The sequence below is a fragment of the Haliotis cracherodii genome, unplaced genomic scaffold (genome assembly GCF_022045235.1).
Source record: "Haliotis cracherodii isolate W230 unplaced genomic scaffold, xgHalCrac1.p SCAF_10, whole genome shotgun sequence".
NCBI lineage: Eukaryota > Metazoa > Mollusca > Gastropoda > Lepetellida > Haliotidae > Haliotis > Haliotis cracherodii.
Genome location: NW_027266265.1, coordinates 15,695,959 through 15,718,298, shown reverse-complemented (window position 1 = coordinate 15,718,298; position 22,340 = coordinate 15,695,959). Strand labels below are relative to the sequence as shown.

Genomic DNA, 22,340 nt, shown 5'->3' with positions numbered 1-22,340 from the left:
GGTAATTATCGTTGGTATGGGTTCGTATGAAGGTTTGATAAAAGGCCATCATAGTGTCGCACGTACATCAACAGGTCGCCGGTCACATACGCTTCTACCCTGAGGTCTTCAGCGACCCATGCTTGTCGTAAGAGGAGACTAACGGGATCGGGGTGTCATACTCGCTGAGATCTTGTTTAAAAAATTAAGTGAGTATGGTTTAATACCCCAGCATTGTCACAGCGGGGGACACCAGAAATAGGCTTCACACATTATACCCATGTGCTGAATCGAATGTGACGAGCGAAGGCTTTAAAACCACAAAGGTACCCAACCGCCCCATATAATATTTGAACTTATACATAGTTATGTATAATTTAAAATTAAAATACATATAAATTCATCATTGATAATAGGTATTTCTAGTGAACCGGTAACATACATGGTTGTTCATGGTGATGCTAGTACTAAGGGAGGGTAATCTACCTACTCTGTATAACGAGTGTACACGTTGCAGACATGATGTTTCTCTCTTCTCTTGTATTCCAAGCATCACATGTTCGCATTCATACCAGTTACCCCACTTTAATTTACAGATGTCTTTAATATGTCAGATATGTCTTTTAGTTTTTTAGTGTTAGAATAACCATAAAGCTACCCGTGCAGTTGTTCTGTCCGTCAAAGGCAGTGTCTGACTGACTGACTTACATACTTACTTACATGTATATTGGAGATTTAACGTGCGCTTTCCGACCGCAAGCGTATGTCGCACACGGGCCCGACCAGGCCATTTAATGTGTTTCCAAAAAGGGGAAAAGTGAGTTTGTGCAACCCAGGAGGGGGGCTTTAGGGGTTGCTTATGTAGTAATTTTGAAATTTTGAGATTTGGAAAGAATGCCAAGAGTGGGTGGGGGACGAACTAAGGGAGCTATGTGTGTTGTGTGGTTGTTAGATAAGGTAGTTTGGGTTTTAATATTTTATTTGGGGTTTAAATGCGACTAATTAGTCCTGTTTTAATTAGGTATACGCCCAAGGCTTTGAATTTTTCTAATTTATTTTGTGGATTTAGGATTGATTCTAGTGTAAGTCCGGTTTTAAGATTTAGGGTGGTCTGTAGTGTTGTTTGGTGTGTTTGGTAGTGTGTGCAGTGAATGAGTACGTGTTCTGGTGTTTCTTGTTTTTTGCAATGTGGGCAGTTTCCTGTTGTGTGTAGATTAGCTATTTTACGGTGATTATTTAGTTTGGTGTGGCCTGTTTGTAGTTTAGTAATTATTCTGTCGATTTTTTGGATGGGTGTAGTATTTTTGGTTTATTTAGTTGGTTTTTTTTAGAACTTTCCTGATTTGGCTATTTGAGTTTTAGTATATATTTTGCTATTTTTTGTTGATTTTTTTTGTTTAGTGACACTTTTGATTTCTGATTTTGAGCTGGGTAAGTTTATGCTTATTTCTGGGAGTTTAAGGGATAGTTTTGCTGCTTTATCTGCCTTTTCATTTCCAAAGATTCCTACGTGGGCGGGGATCAAAATGAACTCTATTTGTTTACCTGCCTTAGTTAAGTTGTTTGAGCTATTGAGTATTTGATTTATTAGTTTGGGGCGGTTTTTAGTGTTTTTATTTTCGAGGGGTTGTAGTCCACTGAGGGAGTCGGTTGGGATGAGTTTTTTTTGGTGTTTTTTAGATTGCTGACTGTGTAGTGCTGAAGCCATGCCCATTAGTTCGGCCGTGAATACGAATTGGTTGGGAGTCGGTAAGATTGTGTGTTTTTGGTTGGTTGTGCGATGTGGACTCCAAAACCTGTGTGTTTTGAGATCGGATCTGAGGACCCGTCTGTGTATATGTGACACCAATTTGGCCAATTTTCATGTATGTATGCTAGTGTGGTGGTTTTAGCGATGTTAGGATCGGTCTGTTTATTTAGTGTATCGGCTAGTGTTGTGTCTATTTTTGGTATTTTAAGTTTTGGAGTGAAGATATTGGACGATTTCTTGTTTTGTTTAAGATTATTTATTTTGTGTTCATTTAGGTAATTGGTTATTCTTTGGGAAATTGGAGTAAGTAGTGGATGTTTCCGGGCTAGGACTTGGTTTCTAGGGCTAATATTGTTTGTTATTAAGTTTTCGATTAGAGGGTTTGATTGGGACGCGGCCCAGAGGTTTAGGGTAAGTTGTTCCCAACGTAGTTTAAGTGGCATTTCTCCTGTTAAGGCCTGGAGTGAGGTGGAGGAGGTGTCATGTTGAGTTCGTGTGATTAGTTTTAGGAATGAGTCTAGTTTTTTTAATGAGCGAGTTGTTTAAGGTGTCGTAAATGGCTCTGCCATAGTCTAGTTTGGATCTAATTAGTGATATATAGGGTGAGAGGAGGGTGTTTTTAGAGTTGGAGGTTTAGGGAGGCGGGTTGCATATTTTTGTGTTTAAATACTATTCCTGTGTGTTTTCTGAGTTTAGGGAGAAGCCCCATTTGTCAGCCCATTTTTGTATTTTATTTAGAGATTTTTGTAGTAAGTTTTGGGCCATTTTAATGCTTTTAGTGTGGATCCAGAGGGCTCCATCATCCGTTAATTTTGATGTGTTTACTTTGGGGGATAGTCCCTCGAATAGATCGTTAATCATAATATTGAAGAGTGTTGGGCTTAGGATGCTGCCCTGGGGAGTGCCATTTTCTAGGGGACATTGGTCCGATAGCGTTTGGTCTATGCCTACGGTGATTTTGCGGTTTGTTAGGAAACTTTGGATGTGGTTAACTATTTGACCTTTAAGATCTATTTTTTGTAGTTTTTTGTATTAGCCCGTTATGCCAAACCATGTCGAATGCTTTGGAGAAGTCTAGAAAGATGCCTGTAGTATATTGTTTGTTAAATTGGCTTGTTTTAATGTCCTGCTCTAGTCGAGCGAGGTTATCTAAGGTTGAGCGTCCAGGAGTGAAACCGCTTTGGTTTGGATTTATTATGTTGTTTTGTTCTAAGTAGTGTTGTAACCTGTTTTTTGCCATTGATTCCATTACTTTGCATAAGTTAGAAGTTAGGGAGATTGGTCTGTATGAATTAGCCTGGTCAGCTGGTTTATTGGGTTTGGGGATTGGTATGACCAGGGATTGTTTCCAAGGTGATGGGACCTGTCCGTTTAGATATATGAGGTTATAGAGTTTTAGAAGAGTTTGGAGTAGTTTGGGTGGTAGTTGTTTAATTATCTGGTATGAAGTAAGGTCTAAGCCTGGGGCTGTGCCCTTTTCCCTATTTTGTAGGACGTGGAGTAGTTCTTCCATTGTGAAATGGAGATTATTTTCTAGGTTATTATCTTTTGGCTCTTTGGTAAATTTGGTTTCTGATTTGTTGTTCCTGGAATTTTTGGTTGAAGTTGCTATTGCTACTGACGGCCGAGAAGTGATTTGCTAGGTTTTTTAGTGGGGTTTGTTGAATTGTTTATGTTGGGAGTTTTTTTATGACGTTTAATGCCACTAATGGCGTGGATTTCGCGCCAAACTATCCTGGCGTCTGTATGATGGTTAATTTCTTCCAAAGAATTTTCCAGTCTCTAGTTTTAGCTGTTTTAACTAAGCTTTGTACTTTGTGATTTAGTTCATGTGCTATCTTTAGGTGTTTGAAGTCACGTTTGGCTTTATTGAATGCGGATTTGCGTTTATGTCTAGTTTGTTCTATCTCCTCGTTCCACCAAGGAACCGAGGGTTTGCCTATGTTGGTTGTTTTGAAAGGAATGGAGTTTTTATCTGCGTTTATTATATACTAAGTAGTCAGTGAGGTTTTTACAGTAGATTTCGGGGTCGTTACTTTCTAAGTCAGCTAGGTTAGCTTGGTTGCAAATTTCCTGAAATTTGTCCCAGACGGCTTTGTTGTAGTGGAATTTAGGTTCCTGGTTTTGGGTTGGTGTTGGGATGTTTACGTCTCCTATAGTTATATTTATGGGGAAGTGGTCACTACATAGTGGTACCCCGTGTACTTCCCATTGAATACTTTGGGCTAAATCTGGGGTGCATATGGTTAAGTCGATAGCCGACATTTTGTGGTGTATTTTGTCGTATCTAGTAGGTTGGTTGTTATTTAGTAGTATTGGTCATTTTGTTCTATCCATTCTGAGAAGAGTTTTCCGTGTTTATCTATTTTATCTTCTATACCCCAGGTAGGATGGTGGGCATTAAAGTCTCCTATGAAGATTGTAGATTTATTGCCTATTTGGAGGAGGGTGTTTAAATCCTCAGGTTTGACCTGTTTTTCTACCCAGTGGTATATATTTATAATTAATTTTTTGGTTGTTATTTGTTATTTGGATACCGTTTGCTTCTAGGTTCGGTGTGTTTATTTTTAGTTCTTTGTAGCTTAAGTCTTCCCTGACGTATATGATTAGGCCGCCTCCGGCTCTACCTGGGTTTGTTTTGGCTCGGTCAGTTCTTATTGAGTTATAGTTTGGTAGGGTGAATTTAGATCTAGTAGAGAATTTAGTTTCCTGTATACAGACTATGTGTTGACCTTTGTCTCGTTTGAATTTAGCTTTTAATTCCTGGCCGTGGGAGGCTAATCCGTTAGCGTTCCACTGAAATATATTTAGTCCTTCCATTTTGAGGGGTGAGAGGTTATTAGTTTGTTTTGAGTTTTAGGTTGTGTTTAATTGGTAGCTTCCCTAAGTTGGGAGAGAAATAACTCAAAGGAGAGAGTTGTGAGTTTTAGTTTTTGCGCTACTGAGTGAAAAGCTTTAGTACTAGCATTTGGTGAGTTTTGCTTATGCATGTAGGCTAGGAGTAGTGTGAGGTTATTAACAGTTTTAGTGCTAGTTAATTGAGGATTTTTGCGCCTGAAGCTTTTGTTTGTTTTAGGGGCTGAGAAAGTGATTTCATTTATTTCCTCGGTGGAAGAATACTCGTCTTCGTCGTTTAGGTTGGTTTTTATTGTTTGGGTTTCCATTGGGGAGACTTGTGGAGGTGTTTGTGGTGTGGGGGGTTGCGTTTGTGCTTGCGTGTTGGGTGTAGCTGTGGTTTCCTCAGTGTTTGAGTTTTTTGTTGTGCTTGCTTGTAGGGAAGTGTTGTTGCCTTGGGGGCTGTAGAGTGTCTGGCTGAGGGTCGTTGTGTGTCTGTGGTTTTGTTGTTTGCTTTGCATGCGGGTGTTGATGTTATGGGGGAGTTGGTAGGTAGCTGTGTGAGGTGATGTGTGGATGTGGTGGGTGGTGTGGGGAGGAGAGGTTTGGATGTAGGTGGTGCATATTTTCTTGTTTGGATTTTTGCCGAATCTATGTTTATGTGTCTGTGGCCTGTTGTGTTAGGGTATGTCTGTGCGGACACTGGTTTGAGAGTGATGTATGTTTTCTGCATTTGCAATGGATGCACCAGGGAGAGCATGTTTCTGGGCAATCAGTTTGGGCGCATTTTTTACATTTAGTATTTTTTAAATGTACATTGGGTGGCCGTGTGGTTATATCTAGGGCAGTTAGAACATTGTTTGACCTGTTTGATGTATGGTTTAACTTCTAGTTTAGTGTGGGCACCGAAAGAGATGTGTTTAGGGGCTTCAGGAAATTTAGCATTTTTTTTTAAGTTTACAATAACGATTGAGGTAGGGACCGTTTTGCCGTTTCTGTTTGAGGTTATCCTGCGGGTGCTGGTTATTTGGGGTTGAGGGTATTGATTTGTGTTTGCTTCTTGGGTGTAGAGTTCTAGGTCTTCGGCTGTTTTTCTAGGGTTTACTCTTATTACCCCTCGGGTGAACTGCTGCCAATTTGGAATTGGTTTTGTTACGGTTACGTGAAATATTTGTACTATTTTTTTTAGCTGCATTGAAGAAATCTTGATTTGGGAATATTATTTGGTAACCTTTATTTGCTTTTTTATGTTGCTGTAATGGATTTTTTCGCGTTTAAACCATAAACCTATCCTGTCTGCTGAGAGTTGTTTAGTTAGGATTGATGCTGAGCCTGCGGCGAAGAAGTATAGTGCGAAGGTGGTGATGAAGGAAGCCGGGGTGTGGGAGAAGGTGGTGGAGTGAATGAGTCGAGCTTGCGTTTTGGGGGGTTTGTGTATTGTGGAGGCGAGTTGGCTGGTTTGGTGGGGATGGTATGTTCCATGTCTGAGCCACACTCGTCCGGAACAATGTTTTCGACTTCTCCCGGAAGTGTTGTGCGCTTCCGCGGGTGTGGGTAAGTCAGGATCTTGGGTGTCTGCGTGTGAGATGATGCGTGTGTCTGTCATGTTTTGGGGTGTTTGGTTTGGGTGAGTTGAGATGTGTGGTGCCTGAACCCTAGAGATTTATTTTTTTGGAAGGCTGGGGGTTGGTGAGACAAGTGGAAAGCTGGGATTAGGAAATATTTAGTCGAAGGAGTGGAGTGATAGGTGAGTTGAGATGTGTGGTGCCTGAACCCTAGAGATTTATTTTTTTGCTGGAAGGCTGGGGTTGGTGAGACAAGTGGAAAGCTGGGATTAGGAAATATTTAGTCGAAGGAGTGGAGTGATAGGTGAGTGGTGGGCGTGGGTGGTGAGTAGGAAAAAGCGTGCGTTGTGTTTAGGAGAAGGGGGGATTAGGTGTTTTTTGTTTTTAGGAGTTGGGTCAAAGGATGCGTTTGAGTGGTGGGCGTGGGTAGTGAATAGAAATGAGAGCGTGCTGTGTTAAGGAGATGGGGGAGGGTAAGGTGTTGGTTTGAGACGAAAGGGTGTGTTTGAGTGTTTTTTTTTTTTTTAAGGATTTAGGGGTTTTGTGATTAATTTGGTGAGAGTGATAAGAGAATGTGAGTAAAGATGAAAGGATAACGTGATGATAATTACCGATGGTGGAGTTTCCTTCCCGTGTGCGAAATACGCATCAGTCGGAAAGCGCACGTTAAATCTCCAAAGTAAGTAAGTAAGTTCCTTGGCTGGCTATCAGGCAATGCTCTGTGCTGGCTTGGGAAGTGTTGCTCGCTTGGGGTACAAACTGCAACTGATTGTCTGGCCAAGACTTGATTTTTTACAGACCGCTGTATTATAGCTGGAATATTGCTGGTTTCGACGTTAAACAACAAACAAACAAACAAACGGTGAGAGTGATTTTAAGAGTATGTGAATAAGGCTGAAAGGATAACGTGATAATTACCGATGTTAGAGTTCTCCTGGGCTGACTATCAGGCAATGCTCTGTGCTGGCTTGGGAGGTGTTGTTCGCTTGGAGTACAAACTGCAACTGAACTGCAAACCACTTCAAATATTAGATAAGATATGGGCAATCTCGTTAGCGTTCTGACGTCATACATAGTTATTCCGAATCCAGTATTTAACTGCTCCTGAAAGCGGTCTGAAATACGCATCAGTCGGAAAGCGCACGTTAAATCTCCAAAGAAAGTAATTAAGTAAGATCTGAAGCGCAGGATCATAGGCCTGTGTTCACAGCAAGTTTAGGGCACCATATTACTGATATGGCTTCGTTATAAAACACGTTCGCTTTGACACTTTTGGCTTAGGTATACAGTTCTTGATTTGATGTTTGGATAAAGTAGATTAATCAGTACATTATTGATGGGGTAAGGTGAACAGAAGTAGACAGAAATAATGTAAATGCGACAGAACCTATTGAGGGAACTGTTACAATTTTCTGTTTTTTTTGTGTGTGTGTTAGAATCACCATAAGCCTACCTGTGCACTTGTTCTGTCCGTCAAAGGCAGTGCCTGACTCAACTGCAAACCACTTCAAATATTAGATAAGATAGGGGCAATCTCGATAGTTTCATGACGCCATGCAGAGTTATTCCGAATCCAGTCTAGGCTACGATTTTATGTGTATCAAAATGACAAAGACGAGGACGACACAAACATTGGCTAAATTTTGATGCCTAAAATTGGAAATTTAAACCATATATTTTCAAAATGATACCCTGTTTATTTAAAACAAAACCCCTTTGTTTGGGACGATACATGTACAGATTTACAAGTCCTAGTTGTGTATTTATGCCTTTAGCTACATATAAACGTTTAAAATAGTTATCTGGGAAGCAGGACTTTACCGAGATCCGGACTAGTTTCACAACATGTATACTGAAAAAGTACTGCGCGAGCCGAACATTGACAGGTGGGTTTAAATATGACAAGGAAAATAGTCACTCCTCCAAAGGACATAATATGTAATGGTTTAGGTATTATTCCCTTTTGGCAAAATCTTTTCTTGAGTAATCTTTATTTGCCTAGTTAAGAAAAACATTGATTATACAAATCAAATTCTTTTTTGACAGGTATTCATGAATCTGAATAAAACATTTAAATTGACGATTGCCCAAACATCCTTTAAACCGAGTTCGTTTACTTGTTCTTTTCAATGATGCCTACAATGTACATTTACATAATGTGATTGACAAAATTCGGGAAAAACATGGCAAATATGCGGACCTCGCTTTCGGAATGTCACGCTTGCATCCCAAGTACCAAGTTGTCCGTCTCCCCATTGTTCTCGGTGCCTTAGATTTGGTAGCTCCCAATCTGTTGACTAACATTGGGAGAGTATCCGGGTTTCCTACCAGGAATACAACCCTTCTGACAATCTGGGTAATACAGAAGGCTGCAGTGTTGGTGAGTCTTCACATTCTCCGAAAAGTTCTGTTGTGGGTTTGCCTATGCAGCGCTTCCAGGGAGAAGTCCATTCGTTGTCTGGGCTGCATGTAGAGGGGGCAAGGGCCCTGAGCTGATGATGACCCTTACGAATACTAGCCTGACCTGACTGTGATCACCAAAACCCTCTTTGCTGCATTTGTTATTTTGATAATAATAATAATAATAATGATGATGATGATGATGATGATGATGATGATGATGATAATATAAAGAATTAACAAATGAAAAAACTTAAAATTTTCGAAGTTTAAGCCTGGTGTGAACGCATATTACCACAAGGGAAGTAGACGACGTATAACTTAGTGCCACGTGGATGTGATACTGTATACAACAGAGTACGATATGGGCATGACATACACTTGGTCACAGGCTATCACATTTCATGTCAGTAACACTAAGATAACACAGTTCATCTGAAACAGACCGACATATGATCTCAGATATCAGACTGTCCTACAACTGGGCGAGCATATGCAAGCATCAATCACTCAAAAATCGAATGCAGGGATTATACATTCTTCTAAAGGTATCACATATCGCATACGTAAAACTGAACTCGTCCTTGAAAAGTATTAGTTATCCCTTTCTCGTTGGCTGTAAAATCCCTTCTGCTTAGAACCCCATGCCACCATTTACCTATTGATCTAGGTAGGTGGCACAAAATTCCTGCCAATGAACGAACGTGTAAACTCTGCAACATGAGCGATGTTGGTGATGAATTAACGGAAAATATATGTTGCAATTTCACATGCTAAAACCCCAAATATTTTTAAATTTAAAGAACTTATTTATTGAAATTTTTTTTTTATTAAGAAACTGTACATTCTGTAATGTAATTATGAAAACTGTAAAATCTTCCATGTAAACCATCCCGCCATCTTATGTATTTACTGTTTTCAAATTTGTACCTCGTATGCCGAGGATCCCGGCCTGAGCGTAAATAAAGTTATGTTCTGTTCTGATTATCTGCCGAAAGATGAAAATAATATAATGGATCACAAACAAATCAGTGATGACGCCAGGTGAAAAGGGTTAGCATGCCCTGTCCTGTAATACCCACCACTAACACAATTTGCATAACAGAGTGTTTGTGTGTTTCGTGGTTGCAAGGAAATGTCTTAATTAATCATGTAGAATTGATTTTTTAAACATTTTTCTTTTTGCACACAGCTGTGTATTGTTCATACGGTGTTCCAATGTTCAGAACTTACATAATTAACTGACTTGGGGCAGCTATACCGCAACTCCTCGTACCTCGTAGATTATTCTCTGACTGTTGATAACATTCCACCAACACGCTACTGCTTAAACTTGCTTGGTGAATAGAGGACAAGTACAATGCATGGTGATAACGCGTTAAGGTAGCGGTGACCATTGACGGGGTGTAGACGTATATCGGCCGATACATATCTAGGTTACCATCCTGTCAGTGGGTACTGAGTATTATGCTCATCCAATATGCTGACCAGATGGGAATAAATCTATTTGAATGTTAGTTCAGTTATGTCAACTTAAAGGAAGTTATCGGGAGATGCTCAAAGGCTCCAAGACCTACAGTAACACCTGACCTAAAAAATCATATGATGGATTTATTTTGCACACAACGCCAGCGATAAACGCCGCTTTTAGATGAAATTGCGGCGCCTCAGACGACTGGGCCATCTGTGACCCTGTCATTGTAATAACTACCACTACCACATGTTGACTGTATATGTCCTTCAAAACAAGAACTTATATTAAGACAACCACTGTGTTGTTAAACACAATAATGCCACCCTCGGTTTGGGTATTTAACACTCCTTGGAATGAGCGCTAGACTGCTTTCTTAAATAGGAGAAGCCACCATAAATACCCTCAGACGTTTACGACTTTGGTAAAGCTCACAGACACGGATATAGATGTCACAGGCCAAAGGTTATTTTCGGGTCGAAACTCGTATGCGAACCAATGATCAATGGGCACAGCATGCTGAGCCATCAAAAAAAAAATGGCCCTTCGTGGCTCGTTTTATCAGGAGGTTAGTTAAATGCAATTAAATATTGTTGAGAATTCAGTGTGCATAACATACTCAATACCATCGATAAATGCAAATTATAAATCATGAAACTTGGTGAGTATAGTCTTTATTTCGGTACCAGCCGCCAGGTGAGAAGGATCTAATCTACCCTACGTTAAAGATAACTTTGTACGTCTAAATGGCTGTATAAATTCAACATTGAAGGTTTTTGATTTAAGTTATTGTGAACCCTGGCTTTTGTGGGGCAACATTCGTCACCAAAAAACCCAACAACATTAAAAAGCTTGAATAAAGTAATTTGTCCTCAGTTTTGAACCCCAAAATTCTTTATTAAAAAAAATGTTTAAAAGAGAAAAAAACAACTCTTCAGCTCCTTTCACTGAAAAAAATCAAGCAGTGACAAAACAATCTAAACATCGACACCCTACTGCACCCCTCACATATTAAATGATCGGTCCCTATCCAGTATTCGTGCATTATATGTAAATTGCCGATTTCAGCATGGTCATGCTCTCCATAGGATATACATGTAAATGAAATTCTATATCCCGCTATTGTTATTACAATCCTTTACCTGAGCTTTGAACGCCTGTCACATGTATTGGTGTATTGTTACATTTCACCTGACAGTGCACGTCAAGTGATAAGGCGTGTCAGTCCCTGTCTTATCATTACCTACGAAACGCTGTAGTGAGGCAAGGAGGTATGCTGCGTCCTATTCTTTTAGTGTGTTGTGTCGGCACTTTCTATGCTGAAAAAGTACGTTATGACGGGTAAGAAATATTACATTATTCTCATCCTAACATAGAATAATACATGTTCAATAAATGGCTTGGAAAATATTTCATTTCATGTTGTACTTTTCAATGTACGCAGATAATATCATATTCGTGAAACAAAATTAATTTTTATATGTTTCCGTTATTACTGTTCTCAGCTGGAAGGTATGATAACAGCTGTTGCTCATGCCAATAACTGTTGGTTGTGGGTGGTGGGTGGTGACACGGGTGGAGTTGGTGATGAGGGTGGGTGTGGGTGTGGGTGTGGGGAATCGTCAAAGCATTTTACTGGTTATTAAGGCGTGCCAGAAACCAATGATCGTCGGTTTACTCGGGTTATGTTTCTAGATATGTCAGCACTGAAGGGTTTCATTCAAGAGGTGCACTACTATAAGACCTGCCTCACCTAACTTTCCTTTCACACCAAGCTGACGCGCCATGATAAAACTGAAACACCGTTGAGAGCGACGTTTAACCAAACGCCCTTACTCACTCACTCGCTAGTGACTGTAACGATCTGTTGTTTATTTATCAATACAGGCACAAAATTATTCGTGTGACACCCAACTCTGAAGCGGAGTTTTATCAACTCGATGAATTTCAACAATACTTGGCCAAGGAAAGGGTGAGTTGAAAGTTAATATGATCTGTTTATTTGTAAGGAAGAGAATTTATGGATATAAGTTATGAGGAACACAACGCTCATCAGGAGAATGAATGCCATGAGACAGAGAGCATATATATGTACATGTAAAGACATGTAAGGGCAACAAAATTAATAAGATAACAAAAGATGGAAAATAACAAAGGGTAGAAACTAACAAGGGAAGCCAACAGATGATTGGCGCTGATAGGTGATTAGCAATAGACAATGGAAGCCAACACTTAGCCAGTACTTAGCGTTGATGGTATGGAAGCCAGTACTTAAGTTATCATAGATAAGTAAAGGCAATGGACACTCCCAAACAACCAATCAATATTCACGGCAGAACTAATGGGCATGGCCTCAGCCCTCCATAATCAAGAATCCAAAAACACAAAAAAATCCTAATACTTACCGACTCCCTTAGTAGACTGCAAGCCTTCCAAGACAAAAATACCAAAAAACGATCTAAATTAATAAATCAAATACTTAAAAGCTCCAACGACCTAACTAAGGCAGGCAAACAAATAACCTACTTGTGGATACCCGCCCACGTAGGAATATACGGTAATGAAAACGCCGATAAAGCAGCTAAACTATCCCTCAAAATCCCAGAAATAAGCTTAAACTTACCCATCTCAAAATCAGAAATTAAAAGTGTAAACAAGCAAAAAATCACCAAAAATGGCATAACCTATATCTAAACTCAAATAGCCAAATCAAAAAAGTGCTCAGCAAACCACATACCAAACCAAAAATTCTCCATCCGTCAAAAAAAATCGACAGAGTAATCACTAAACTCCAAACAGGACGCACCAACCTAAATAATCACCTAAAGAAAATTAAAAAAAACACACTACAGGTAACTGCCCACACTGCAAACAACCAGAAACCCCAGAACACGCACTCATCCACTGCACACACTACCTAACACATCGAACCGCATTACAAACCACCCTCAATCTAAACAAGGCTCTCACTCTAGAAGCAATACTAAACCCACAAAATAAACTAGAAAACTTCAAGGCCTTAGGCGTATTCTTAATAAAAACGGAACTAATAAAACGCATCTAAAAACACAATAACCTACCAAATCAAAATCACAAAAACAAACAAACATCCACCATACCCAGTTCCCTTAGTTCTCCTCCCCAACCCCATCGGGGTAAATAAGTATGTAAGTAAGTAAGTAAGTAAGTAAGTAAGTAAGTAAGTAAGTAAGTAAGTAAGTAAGTAAGTAAGTAAGTAAGTAAGTAAGTAAGTAAGTAAGTAAGTAAGTAAGTAAGTAAGTAAGTAAGTAAGTAAGTAAGTAAGTATGTAAGTAAGTAAGTAAGTAAGTAAGTAAGTAAGTACACTTGGCAAACGGGAGGCCGGGGTAATTAGCTATAGCACTGATAGGGGAAAAAATGGACATAGCAATGGGCAAATGGAAGCCAGCTAGGTAATTATCATATAGTCTCTTCCTTATGTGTATCACTTCTAAATGCCTTTCAAAGACCTGTTTATTTGTGTTACATTGCATCGTGTCAAACACCATTGTTGCGTACAATGTCGATTGTATGCAATGTACCATTGCTACAGTTGCAAGATATCCGATGTGACGTAAAGAACCTTGACTTATTACATGTATGTACTGCCTCCTTAGCGTAGAAAACATCTGAAAACATCAAAGTAATTCAAAACATTACGTTAGGTATTAGTGTAATGTTCATCAAATAAAATCGATGAAGTAATAAGATATAGTTAACACATGGTGTTAGTTTCAACAAAAACAGTAAACGCACTATCTTGTATTGATTGAATGGTCCCAACCCGCTATCACTGTATATAGGCCGACAACGTAGGGCACTAGTATTGCTGGGTGCGTTGGGAAACGAACATATTTCCCTTTCCTAGAACACCCGGTGTCATCACTAATTTTCAGTGATCCTTTATGTACAATGGAATCGACGAAAAGTGTTTTATATGTCTGTTGTCAGTGACATTTAAGAAATAACTGGACAAATAAGTCTTCTTGCATACCAAGAACTTTCTATATAATTATTAAGGTTGACATATGGCACAAGAGCTCCGGACCCAATTCACACCTCGACTTCCGGGTTGGACCGGATATGGGTTACATATTGGGCCACCTGCGACTGACGTCACGTGTTCTCATTCCGAATGTACAGGCCTACATTGACTACGAACTAAAAACCAACATCATGTCCAAACAGCATGCTGGAGCTGGGTTTGACTACCGCATGTATCATGATCTCGACGAGGTATGTTGTCAAAATAAAGAAAACAGGATCATCTGTTCTTTGGGCATGCCAGAAACCTATGATTGTGGGTTCAAATCCCGGTTCGCCCTGATTATGTTTCTAGGTTTGTCAGCACCATACCCGTGCTCGTGGGTTTCTCTAAAGTGGTAAACGTCTTAGACCTGCGTGTCTTCAGGCTTTCCTCCCACATTATGCTGACACGCCGTGTTACTGGAATACTGTAGCGGCATTAACGAATCACTCAATTACTAATCTGTCCATTACCTTGGTTAACTTGCTGCTTTGTTCAGAACCCAATGGACCGCCTCCGTGGCCTAGTGGTAGAGCGGGTGGTCCGGGGTTAGATCCCCGGCCGCGTCATACCAAAAGACGTTAAAATATGGTACTTGTTGTTACCCTGCGCTCGGCATTAAAGTGCGAAAACAAGGACTGGTCGACTCGGAGTCAGTATACTGTGTCTGAGTGGGGTATTCATGTTAAACTGCGGTATGGTATCTCAGTGTTCCATAAAGTATTTCATGTAATTTCATTTATTTGAGTTCATTTATTTAAAAACAACTTTGTGTTATTATTAAGGGAGTATTAAGTATTACGTCCATCAACATGTTCTTGTCTTAATACAAGACATACCTACGTGCTGTGGACTAAAAGAGTGAATTATTGCTGATTTGTTATACAACCACATATACATGACATTGTACTAAGACCATTAAGCCGTACAAAAAAATTGAACGCATGAGAGAAAATGAAAGTGAGAAAGAATAGAACAACAGCAGAATTAAGAAGAATTTCATATGTTATATGTCACTTATCTATTTCAGATTATGGACTGGATGAAGGACATCGTTTCTCAGTATTCTGAAATAGCTCAGCTGTTCCCTATCACTGAATCATTTGAAGGCCGCCAGCTGAATGGAATCAAGGTGATACCTGACACACAGCGCTGACGTATTTCTCATTGTACTGCTTGATAGGGATAAAACAAACGGCAAAAGCAAATACTTTTTAAAGAACACGTTCCATTAAACATGCGTTCTTAACCTACACCCCCTACATCACATCTAAATGTAGTACGGGATTTTAATGGATTAGTGAGTGAGTGAGTGTGATTTTATGCCGCAATAAGCAATATTCCAGCAATTTAACGGTAACGGATACCAGAAATTAGCTCCGGACCTTGGACATATACGGGGAATCGAACCCGGGCCTTGGGCGTGACGAGAGAATGTTTTAACCACTAGACTATCCCACTGCCCCTTTGGGGGATTAATTGTTTGAATGGTTCATATGCATGCTCTTGGCAATGTGATTTATTGTGCTCATTCGATGTTCTGCTTAATTCGAAGACAACGGTTATATAATCTATTATTACGATACTCAATAATAGGAGCCCCTGTGTTTTTCTAACAATAATTTAGTTCTAAAAATATAATAAGTTGTCGTCTAAAGAAGGGAATTCCAATGTCCTGAAATTAGCTCACGTGTCACATAAAGTCTTCATTCCTTTGGGTATCGCTCGATTGCTTCCTCAACTTGACATAAGGATACTGACATTTCCAAGTTACTGTTTGATCAACAAATGTTTAGATTTCAGTGGACCCTCGTCCAGGGAAACCAGGAATATGGCTGGAGGGCGGTATCCACGCCAGAGAGTGGATCTCACCTGCCACAGTAATTTACATGACAGGACAGGTGCGTATACGTACAATCTGACGCATTTTACAAACATGTAATACCAGAATATCTGGGAATGTCAGATGTTTATAAATAGGTAACATGGGAAGCTACTGTTTGACCATACCTAGGCATGTAATTTAAGCATTGAGGTACATGTTCGATGTGCCCCGTATTAAGGTTGAAACGCATGCGGCTACTCGTCTACGTGTAATTAATCTAGTAGTAACACGGTTAAACGTTAACATCCTCGAGGTAAACCGTTACTCTTGTTGAGGTATAACGTTACTCTCGTCCAGGTGAAACGTTGGTCTCGTCCAGGTAAACGTTACTCTCGTCCAGGTAAACGTTAATCTCGTCCAGGTAAAACGTTACTCTCGTCCGGGTAAAACGTTACTCTCGTCTAGGTAAAACGTCACTTCCGTCCAGGTAAAACTTTATTTTCGTCCAGGTAAAACGTAACTTTCGTCCAGGTAAAACGTTACTTTTGTCCAGGTAAAACGTTACTTCCGTCCAGGTAAAACGTTACTTCCGTCCAGGTAAAACCTTATTTTCGTCCAGGTAAAACGTTACTTTCGTCCAGGTAAACCCTTACTCTTGTTGAGGTATAAAGTTCCATTCGTACTGGTAAAACGTTACTATCGTCCAGGTCAAACATTACTTTCGTCCAGGTGAAAGGTTACTTTCGTCCAGGTCGAACGTTACTTTCGTCCAGGTAAAAGGTTACTTTCGGCAAGGTCAAACGTTACTTTTGTCAAGGTCAAATGTTACTTTCGTCCAGTTAAACGTTACTTTTGTCCAGGTAAAACGTTACTTCCGTCCAGGTAAAACGTTACTTCCGTCCAGGTAAAACCTTATTTTCGTCCAGGTAAAACGTTACTTTCGCCCAGGTAAAACGTTACTTTCGTCCAGGTAAACCCTTACTCTTGTTGAGGTATAAAGTTCCATTCGTACTGGTAAAACGTTACTATCGTCCAGGTCAAACATTACTTTCGTCCAGGTGAAAGGTTACTTTCGTCCAGGTCGAACGTTACTTTCGTCCAGGTAAAAGGTTACTTTCGGCAAGGTCAAACGTTACTTTTGTCAAGGTCAAATGTTACCTTCGTCCAGTTAAACGTTACTTTCGTCAAGGTCAAATGTTACTTTCGTCAAGGTCAAATGTTACTTTCGTCCAGGTCAAACGTTTCTTTCGTCCAGGTAAACGTTACTTTCGTCCAGGTCAAAGGTTACTTTCGTCCAGGTAAAGGTTACTCTTGTTCAGGTAAAACATTACTCTCGCCCAGGTAAAACGTTACTCTCGTCCAGGTAAAAGGTAACTCTTGTTGCGGTTTACTCTATCTACTCGGTGTAGATACTGTCATCAACTGCTTATTGCAATATACATCTACATCCTCACTACACCTGTAATAACCAAGTTGGTCACCCGTGCTATCATTGAACTATCACTGTAAATATGCCCAGTGTAATGTAATTTTGTGTTTTGTTGTGTAATGTTGTTTGTTGTGATGTAATGTAATGTAAATGCATTGTAATATAATGTAATCTAATATGATGTAATGCAGTGATATGAAATGTACAATTATGGAGAGCTCACGTCTGTGTCAATCTTGCAACAGTTTCTGGAGCAAAATGGGAAAGACCCTAATGTGACGGCAGCTCTCAAAGCCTTTGACGTTTACATCGTCCCCGTTGTCAACATCGACGGCTATGAATACACCCGGAAAACAGTAAGTTACGTATACACGTTCCACCGAGGCGATAATGCTATTATAGCATTTGTGATAACGAGAAGAATATCCTAACAATTTTGACCCATTGTCAAAACTTACACAACTATATGTCTGGTCAAGGTCGTGATCTAACGGGTAAATCATTATAAAATGATTATGGGTTCAAATGGATAAGTTCGATTAAGTTCTAAACAGGATAAAATTTACATGTTTGTTAACAGTATTTATTTGAAGAGACAACATGATTTAAACGCACTGTTAAGAAATACCAACACAGTGACCATTCACGACGGGTTCGCCTTGTAGGACATGTCACCTGTTTCACGAACATACGTTGTCGTCACCAAATCATTAAATTATAAATTAGATATTTTCTTTGGATTTTGTTTATTATTCTATGGCTAACCTATAACACGCTGGCATTATTTGATGAAACAAAAAACACAACTTTTTAGGACCGTATGTGGAGGAAGACGAGGAGCAAGCGTGACGGTCAGAGATGTGTGGGTGTGGACCCAAACAGAAACTGGGACTTTCACTGGTGCGGTAGGTTCTGTGTTATATACTGGCGCTGGTTCGTGTGTGTCGATACATGACTACATGCAGCCAAGGGAAGTCTTTACAGAAGAGAATACATGGATTCAACATTGATTATTTAAGACCGATATTCTGACTTGGTTAAATGTAGGCAGCAATAATGGCCTTATATTGATTGTCTTTTTATTCTATTGATATGGAACAAATTGGAAATTTACTATGGTCATTATGTCAATACATGTATAAGTGACCCACCAGAAGAAAGGGGACCTTATGGGTGAGAAATCACATTATCACTTATCATGGTATTTTAAAAATTGAGATATGTGGCATCAACATTTGGACTCGTTTTCTGCAAAGTCCCATTTTCAGACTTATTACTGTTTAGGTAATAATTGCAGTTTTTAGATATAATGTTTGATTAATTGAACGTAGGCATGAATGCTGCAATGTTTTGAAATAATGTTTTTATTACATTACGAACTAACGAGAGAAAAATAGATATTTTTGTACAGTTCGCACACATGACCATTTTTTACGGAAGTAAGTTGACGTCAAACGTCTTTCTTTATAACTTCACAGCACAATTGTTTCGAAGCACTCATAAGGCTCCTCTTCTCTTCGTGGTCACATATTTTGATTACGGGTGACCCAGTCATCTAAGGCGCCGTAAAGCAGACACGTGTCCCTCAGGCGTTCCAGAAACCCGTGATCATGGTTCTAACCCTACAGGCACCCTGATTAAATGTATGGGTTTGTTAACAACATACTCGTGCTCGTTGGTGTTAAAACATCGAAGACCTGCATCACTTCGAGGTTTCCTCCCTTTAATCTGACACGCCGTGGTAAAACTGAAATGCTGTTCCAAGCGGCTTCACACCAAACTCATCCACTCACTCATTTATCTCATCATCTTTCAGCCCAGCCAGGTGCGAGCACGGACCCCTGCTCCGACTCCTACTGTGGACCATCAGCGTTCTCTGAGAAGGTGGTCAGCGGTATCGCCGACTACATACAGAACAAAACCATCAACGTCGTTGGCTTCATTGACTTCCACAGCTACTCTCAGTTATGGATGACTCCATGGGGATATACCAAGGCATTGCCTAAAGATGCTGATGCTCAGGTGCGCCACTGTCTATATTAGGATAGTATGTTTTGCACGTTTTAAATTATAATAGGTTACAACGTGAATTCGGCATCGACCATGTGCCCACCCAAAAGGCGAATATGTTCGGCTAATATGACCATTATCTGGTGTAGGATACATATCACTACATGATACAATATATCCGTCAGTTCTAAGCGTGTTCGTTATAAACGTAGGGGGTAAGGGTGGCCCAGTCGTCTAAGGCGCCGCGATTCGCTGTGCAGAGTTGCGTCCCCTGGGCATGCCAGAAACATATGATTGTGGGTTCGAATCCCGGTTCGCCCCGATTATGTTTCTAGGTTTGTCAGCACCATACCCGTGCTCGTGGGTTTCACCGAAGTGGTAAACGCCTGAGACCTGCATCACTTCGGGCTTTCCTCCCACATTAAGCTGACACGCCGTGATATAACTGGAATACTGTTAAAAGCGGCGTTAAACCCAACTCACACTCACTTACGTTATAAACGTAGTTTACTGTAGACCAACTCTGCCAACTAAACTTTCCTGAGTTTTCTTGACTTACAGTATAGACATCTAGAATATGTTAAATCCGTTCCTCACTCACACACACTCTCACACAAACTAACGCGAATTTTACTTAGGCTTGAAAGTGGGTTTTGGATAGCAAAACTCGAACAAGTAGACGTTTTGCGAAATGTGACCATTGTATGGAGGCTCAAGAGTACACATCACAGATACAGGCCCAATCCGGTTAACCTAACTGTCCATAACTAGTATGTTTGACTATATTAATGAAAATCCACAAAAGGCATATACTTTTGTACAAATACAGAACTGATGGAATACCACACATATTCTCACTGTTTCGAACCATTAAAGGAAATGCAATGACATTTGTCATATAGTAATGAATGAATGCTATTCAATAAAAGTAAGAATAACCAGGCTGTTCACCTATTGCTGATGCTGTGTACATGTCTTGGGGTGTAATTTCGTTTGTCTGCCATTCCGTTGCCGGTTCGACAGTTATATGCACCCGATTCATATTTCTTATGTAACCATGTGCTGTCCGTGTGCGTGTATTGACAAACTGCCATGCCTTGCCTATGGTGATGAACTAACTGCCATTAAATTATCTTGAATGACCACGGAAGATTCGTCGTCTTCTTTTCATCATTCAAGTTTTGCAGCACACATGCAAACAATATTCATACAACAACGAACATTTTATTACAGTAACTACAACTTTATCAAAGAGGAATTACCATTTAGTTGTCGTTATATTAATGTATTAATAATTGTAGATTTTTTTATTTCACCTTATGTGCCGTGATTTAAGGCATTGTTGATGGTAGATATTCATTCTACCATAAGTCATCCGTAACCTTAGTAACCACCATTAATGCTAATTATGAGATCATAGTAAATCTGACTTTGGCATCTTTTCACTCCAGGACGTGACGTCGGCTGCTGCAGTGGGTGCCATTGAGTCGGTCCATGGTACCAAATACAAATACGGTTCTATTGCCAACATAATATGTACGTACATTAACATCTATTAACGTACGAGTGGATGTACCGTATTCGACGTAACAAGCGCCCATGGCGATATTTGCTGATATATTGCCTGTTGAACAATCCCAATTAGCACCCCTTCCGATTGATCAATGTACACAAGACCTATATATTCGCGTTTAATACGCACTCGTGTGTTATATGCACCCTTAATTATGGGCAATTATATTCTGGAAAAATATACCAGTCGTATATAAACATTTCAGGCTGTCAGCGTAAACCAGGAAATTCAACATCTTTCAACATCTTTCTAATAAGAGACCCCTTTTTCTAATTTTGATGGGGCGGTCGGGTAGCCTAGTGGGTAAAGCGTTCGCTCTTCACGCCGAAGACCCGGGTTCGATTCCCGACATGGGTACAATGTGTGAAGCCCCGCCGTGATATTGCTGGAATATTGCTAAAAGCGGCGTAAAACCATACTCAATCACTCATTCTAATTTTGATCGCGCCCTTGGCGCTTATAACGTCGAATAGGGTATATGCGTTATTTTAACTATTTTATAAAGGATTCTTAATATGATGAGGTGAATTTGAGTTATATGATTATCATAATTCATTGAATCTGACCTGTGTATTATTGATACGTCCCATGACAAGGTAATGACTTTCGGTGGGATTCATGGACTCAATAGGTCTCTTCCATTCATGGCCACCATAAGAGGCGACTAGCTTCAAGATCGAGTTATTGCAATACGTGATATTTATCAATATATAGTTTGTTGAAATGATCACACGATTTCTCCCTTTTGCCAGATGTGGCTACCGGAAGTAGTGCGGACTGGACATACGGCGGGGCCAACATTGAGTACTCTGTCGGAGTTGAACTGCGTGACACAGGAAAATATGGATTTCTGCTTCCGCCAGACCAAATAGTTCCCTCAGGACAGGAGACACTGGCGGGCGTGCTGGCGTTTATGAGTAGCATTAATATGTCAAAATAAATTGAGTTCCTTGTTATATTGAGACGATCGCTTGTTGTCTTTGATCTGTAGCAGGATACCACACAATAAATCATAGTCGGAAGTGTATTATGCAAACACAACATTTAGGTGAGGTGCAATAGGTATATGAGTGGCGATTTGTACTAGTCCGGACGTTTGCCCCCTTACAGAGCTAGCTAGAGACAGTATACTGAATCCCGGCCGCCCAAGACCATATTAAGCATATTTTGGTATGACGCGACCAGGGGATCGAACTACTGACCGTCCGCTCTCCTGGCAGACGCTCTTTCACTTGACCACGGGGCGGTCTTTAGATTGAGAAATATATTAGATAATTGTGATATATAATTTTGCTATCACGTCGGGATATTAATTTAGCAGACAATGATTCAGAATGATACATGAATTACACGATTACTTTACTAACATCATAACCGTCTATTGTTGAAGACTATATATCTCAGTGGCCCGTATACTATGATATAATAATTGTACCCCGGCTGTCTTGAACAACGGAT

The 22,340-nt window shown here is 40.0% G+C and overlaps 2 protein-coding genes across 2 annotated transcripts in view; one reads left to right on the top strand and one right to left on the bottom strand.

Annotated features, from left to right (window-relative positions):
- LOC139454111 (uncharacterized) overlaps positions 1–7,625 on the bottom strand; it is a 32,184-nt gene extending 24,559 nt beyond the window's left edge. The window contains exons 1-2 of the mRNA XM_071235628.1: positions 7,583–7,625; positions 7,048–7,138 (exon numbers count right to left, since the gene is read on the bottom strand). The gene's annotated coding sequence lies outside the window, so the exon portion shown is untranslated. The remainder of the gene's footprint in view (positions 1–7,047; positions 7,139–7,582) is intronic.
- Positions 7,626–11,208: 3,583 nt separating this feature from the next.
- LOC139447364 (carboxypeptidase B-like) lies at positions 11,209–21,844 on the top strand. The gene is made up of 10 exons (XM_071228680.1): positions 11,209–11,341; positions 11,888–11,972; positions 14,039–14,254; positions 15,076–15,177; positions 15,842–15,946; positions 17,545–17,655; positions 18,114–18,204; positions 19,116–19,321; positions 20,761–20,845; positions 21,635–21,844. Exons 1-10 carry the CDS (start codon positions 11,274–11,276, stop codon positions 21,820–21,822), a joined length of 1,257 nt encoding a protein of 418 aa, XP_071084781.1. The 5' UTR covers positions 11,209–11,273; the 3' UTR covers positions 21,823–21,844.
- Positions 21,845–22,340: the final 496 nt, after the last annotated feature.

Excerpts from the sequence above, each read along its gene's own strand:
- LOC139447364 (XM_071228680.1), top strand. The coding sequence starts at position 11,274 with ATGCTGCGTCCTATTCTTTTAGTGTGTTGTGTCGGCACTTTCTATGCT. Across the intron at positions 11,342-11,887 it reads GAAAAAGTACGTTATGACGG|GCACAAAATTATTCGTGTGA; the intron begins GTAAGAAATATT and ends TTATCAATACAG. Across the intron at positions 15,178-15,841 it reads GCCAGCTGAATGGAATCAAG|ATTTCAGTGGACCCTCGTCC; the intron begins GTGATACCTGAC and ends ACAAATGTTTAG.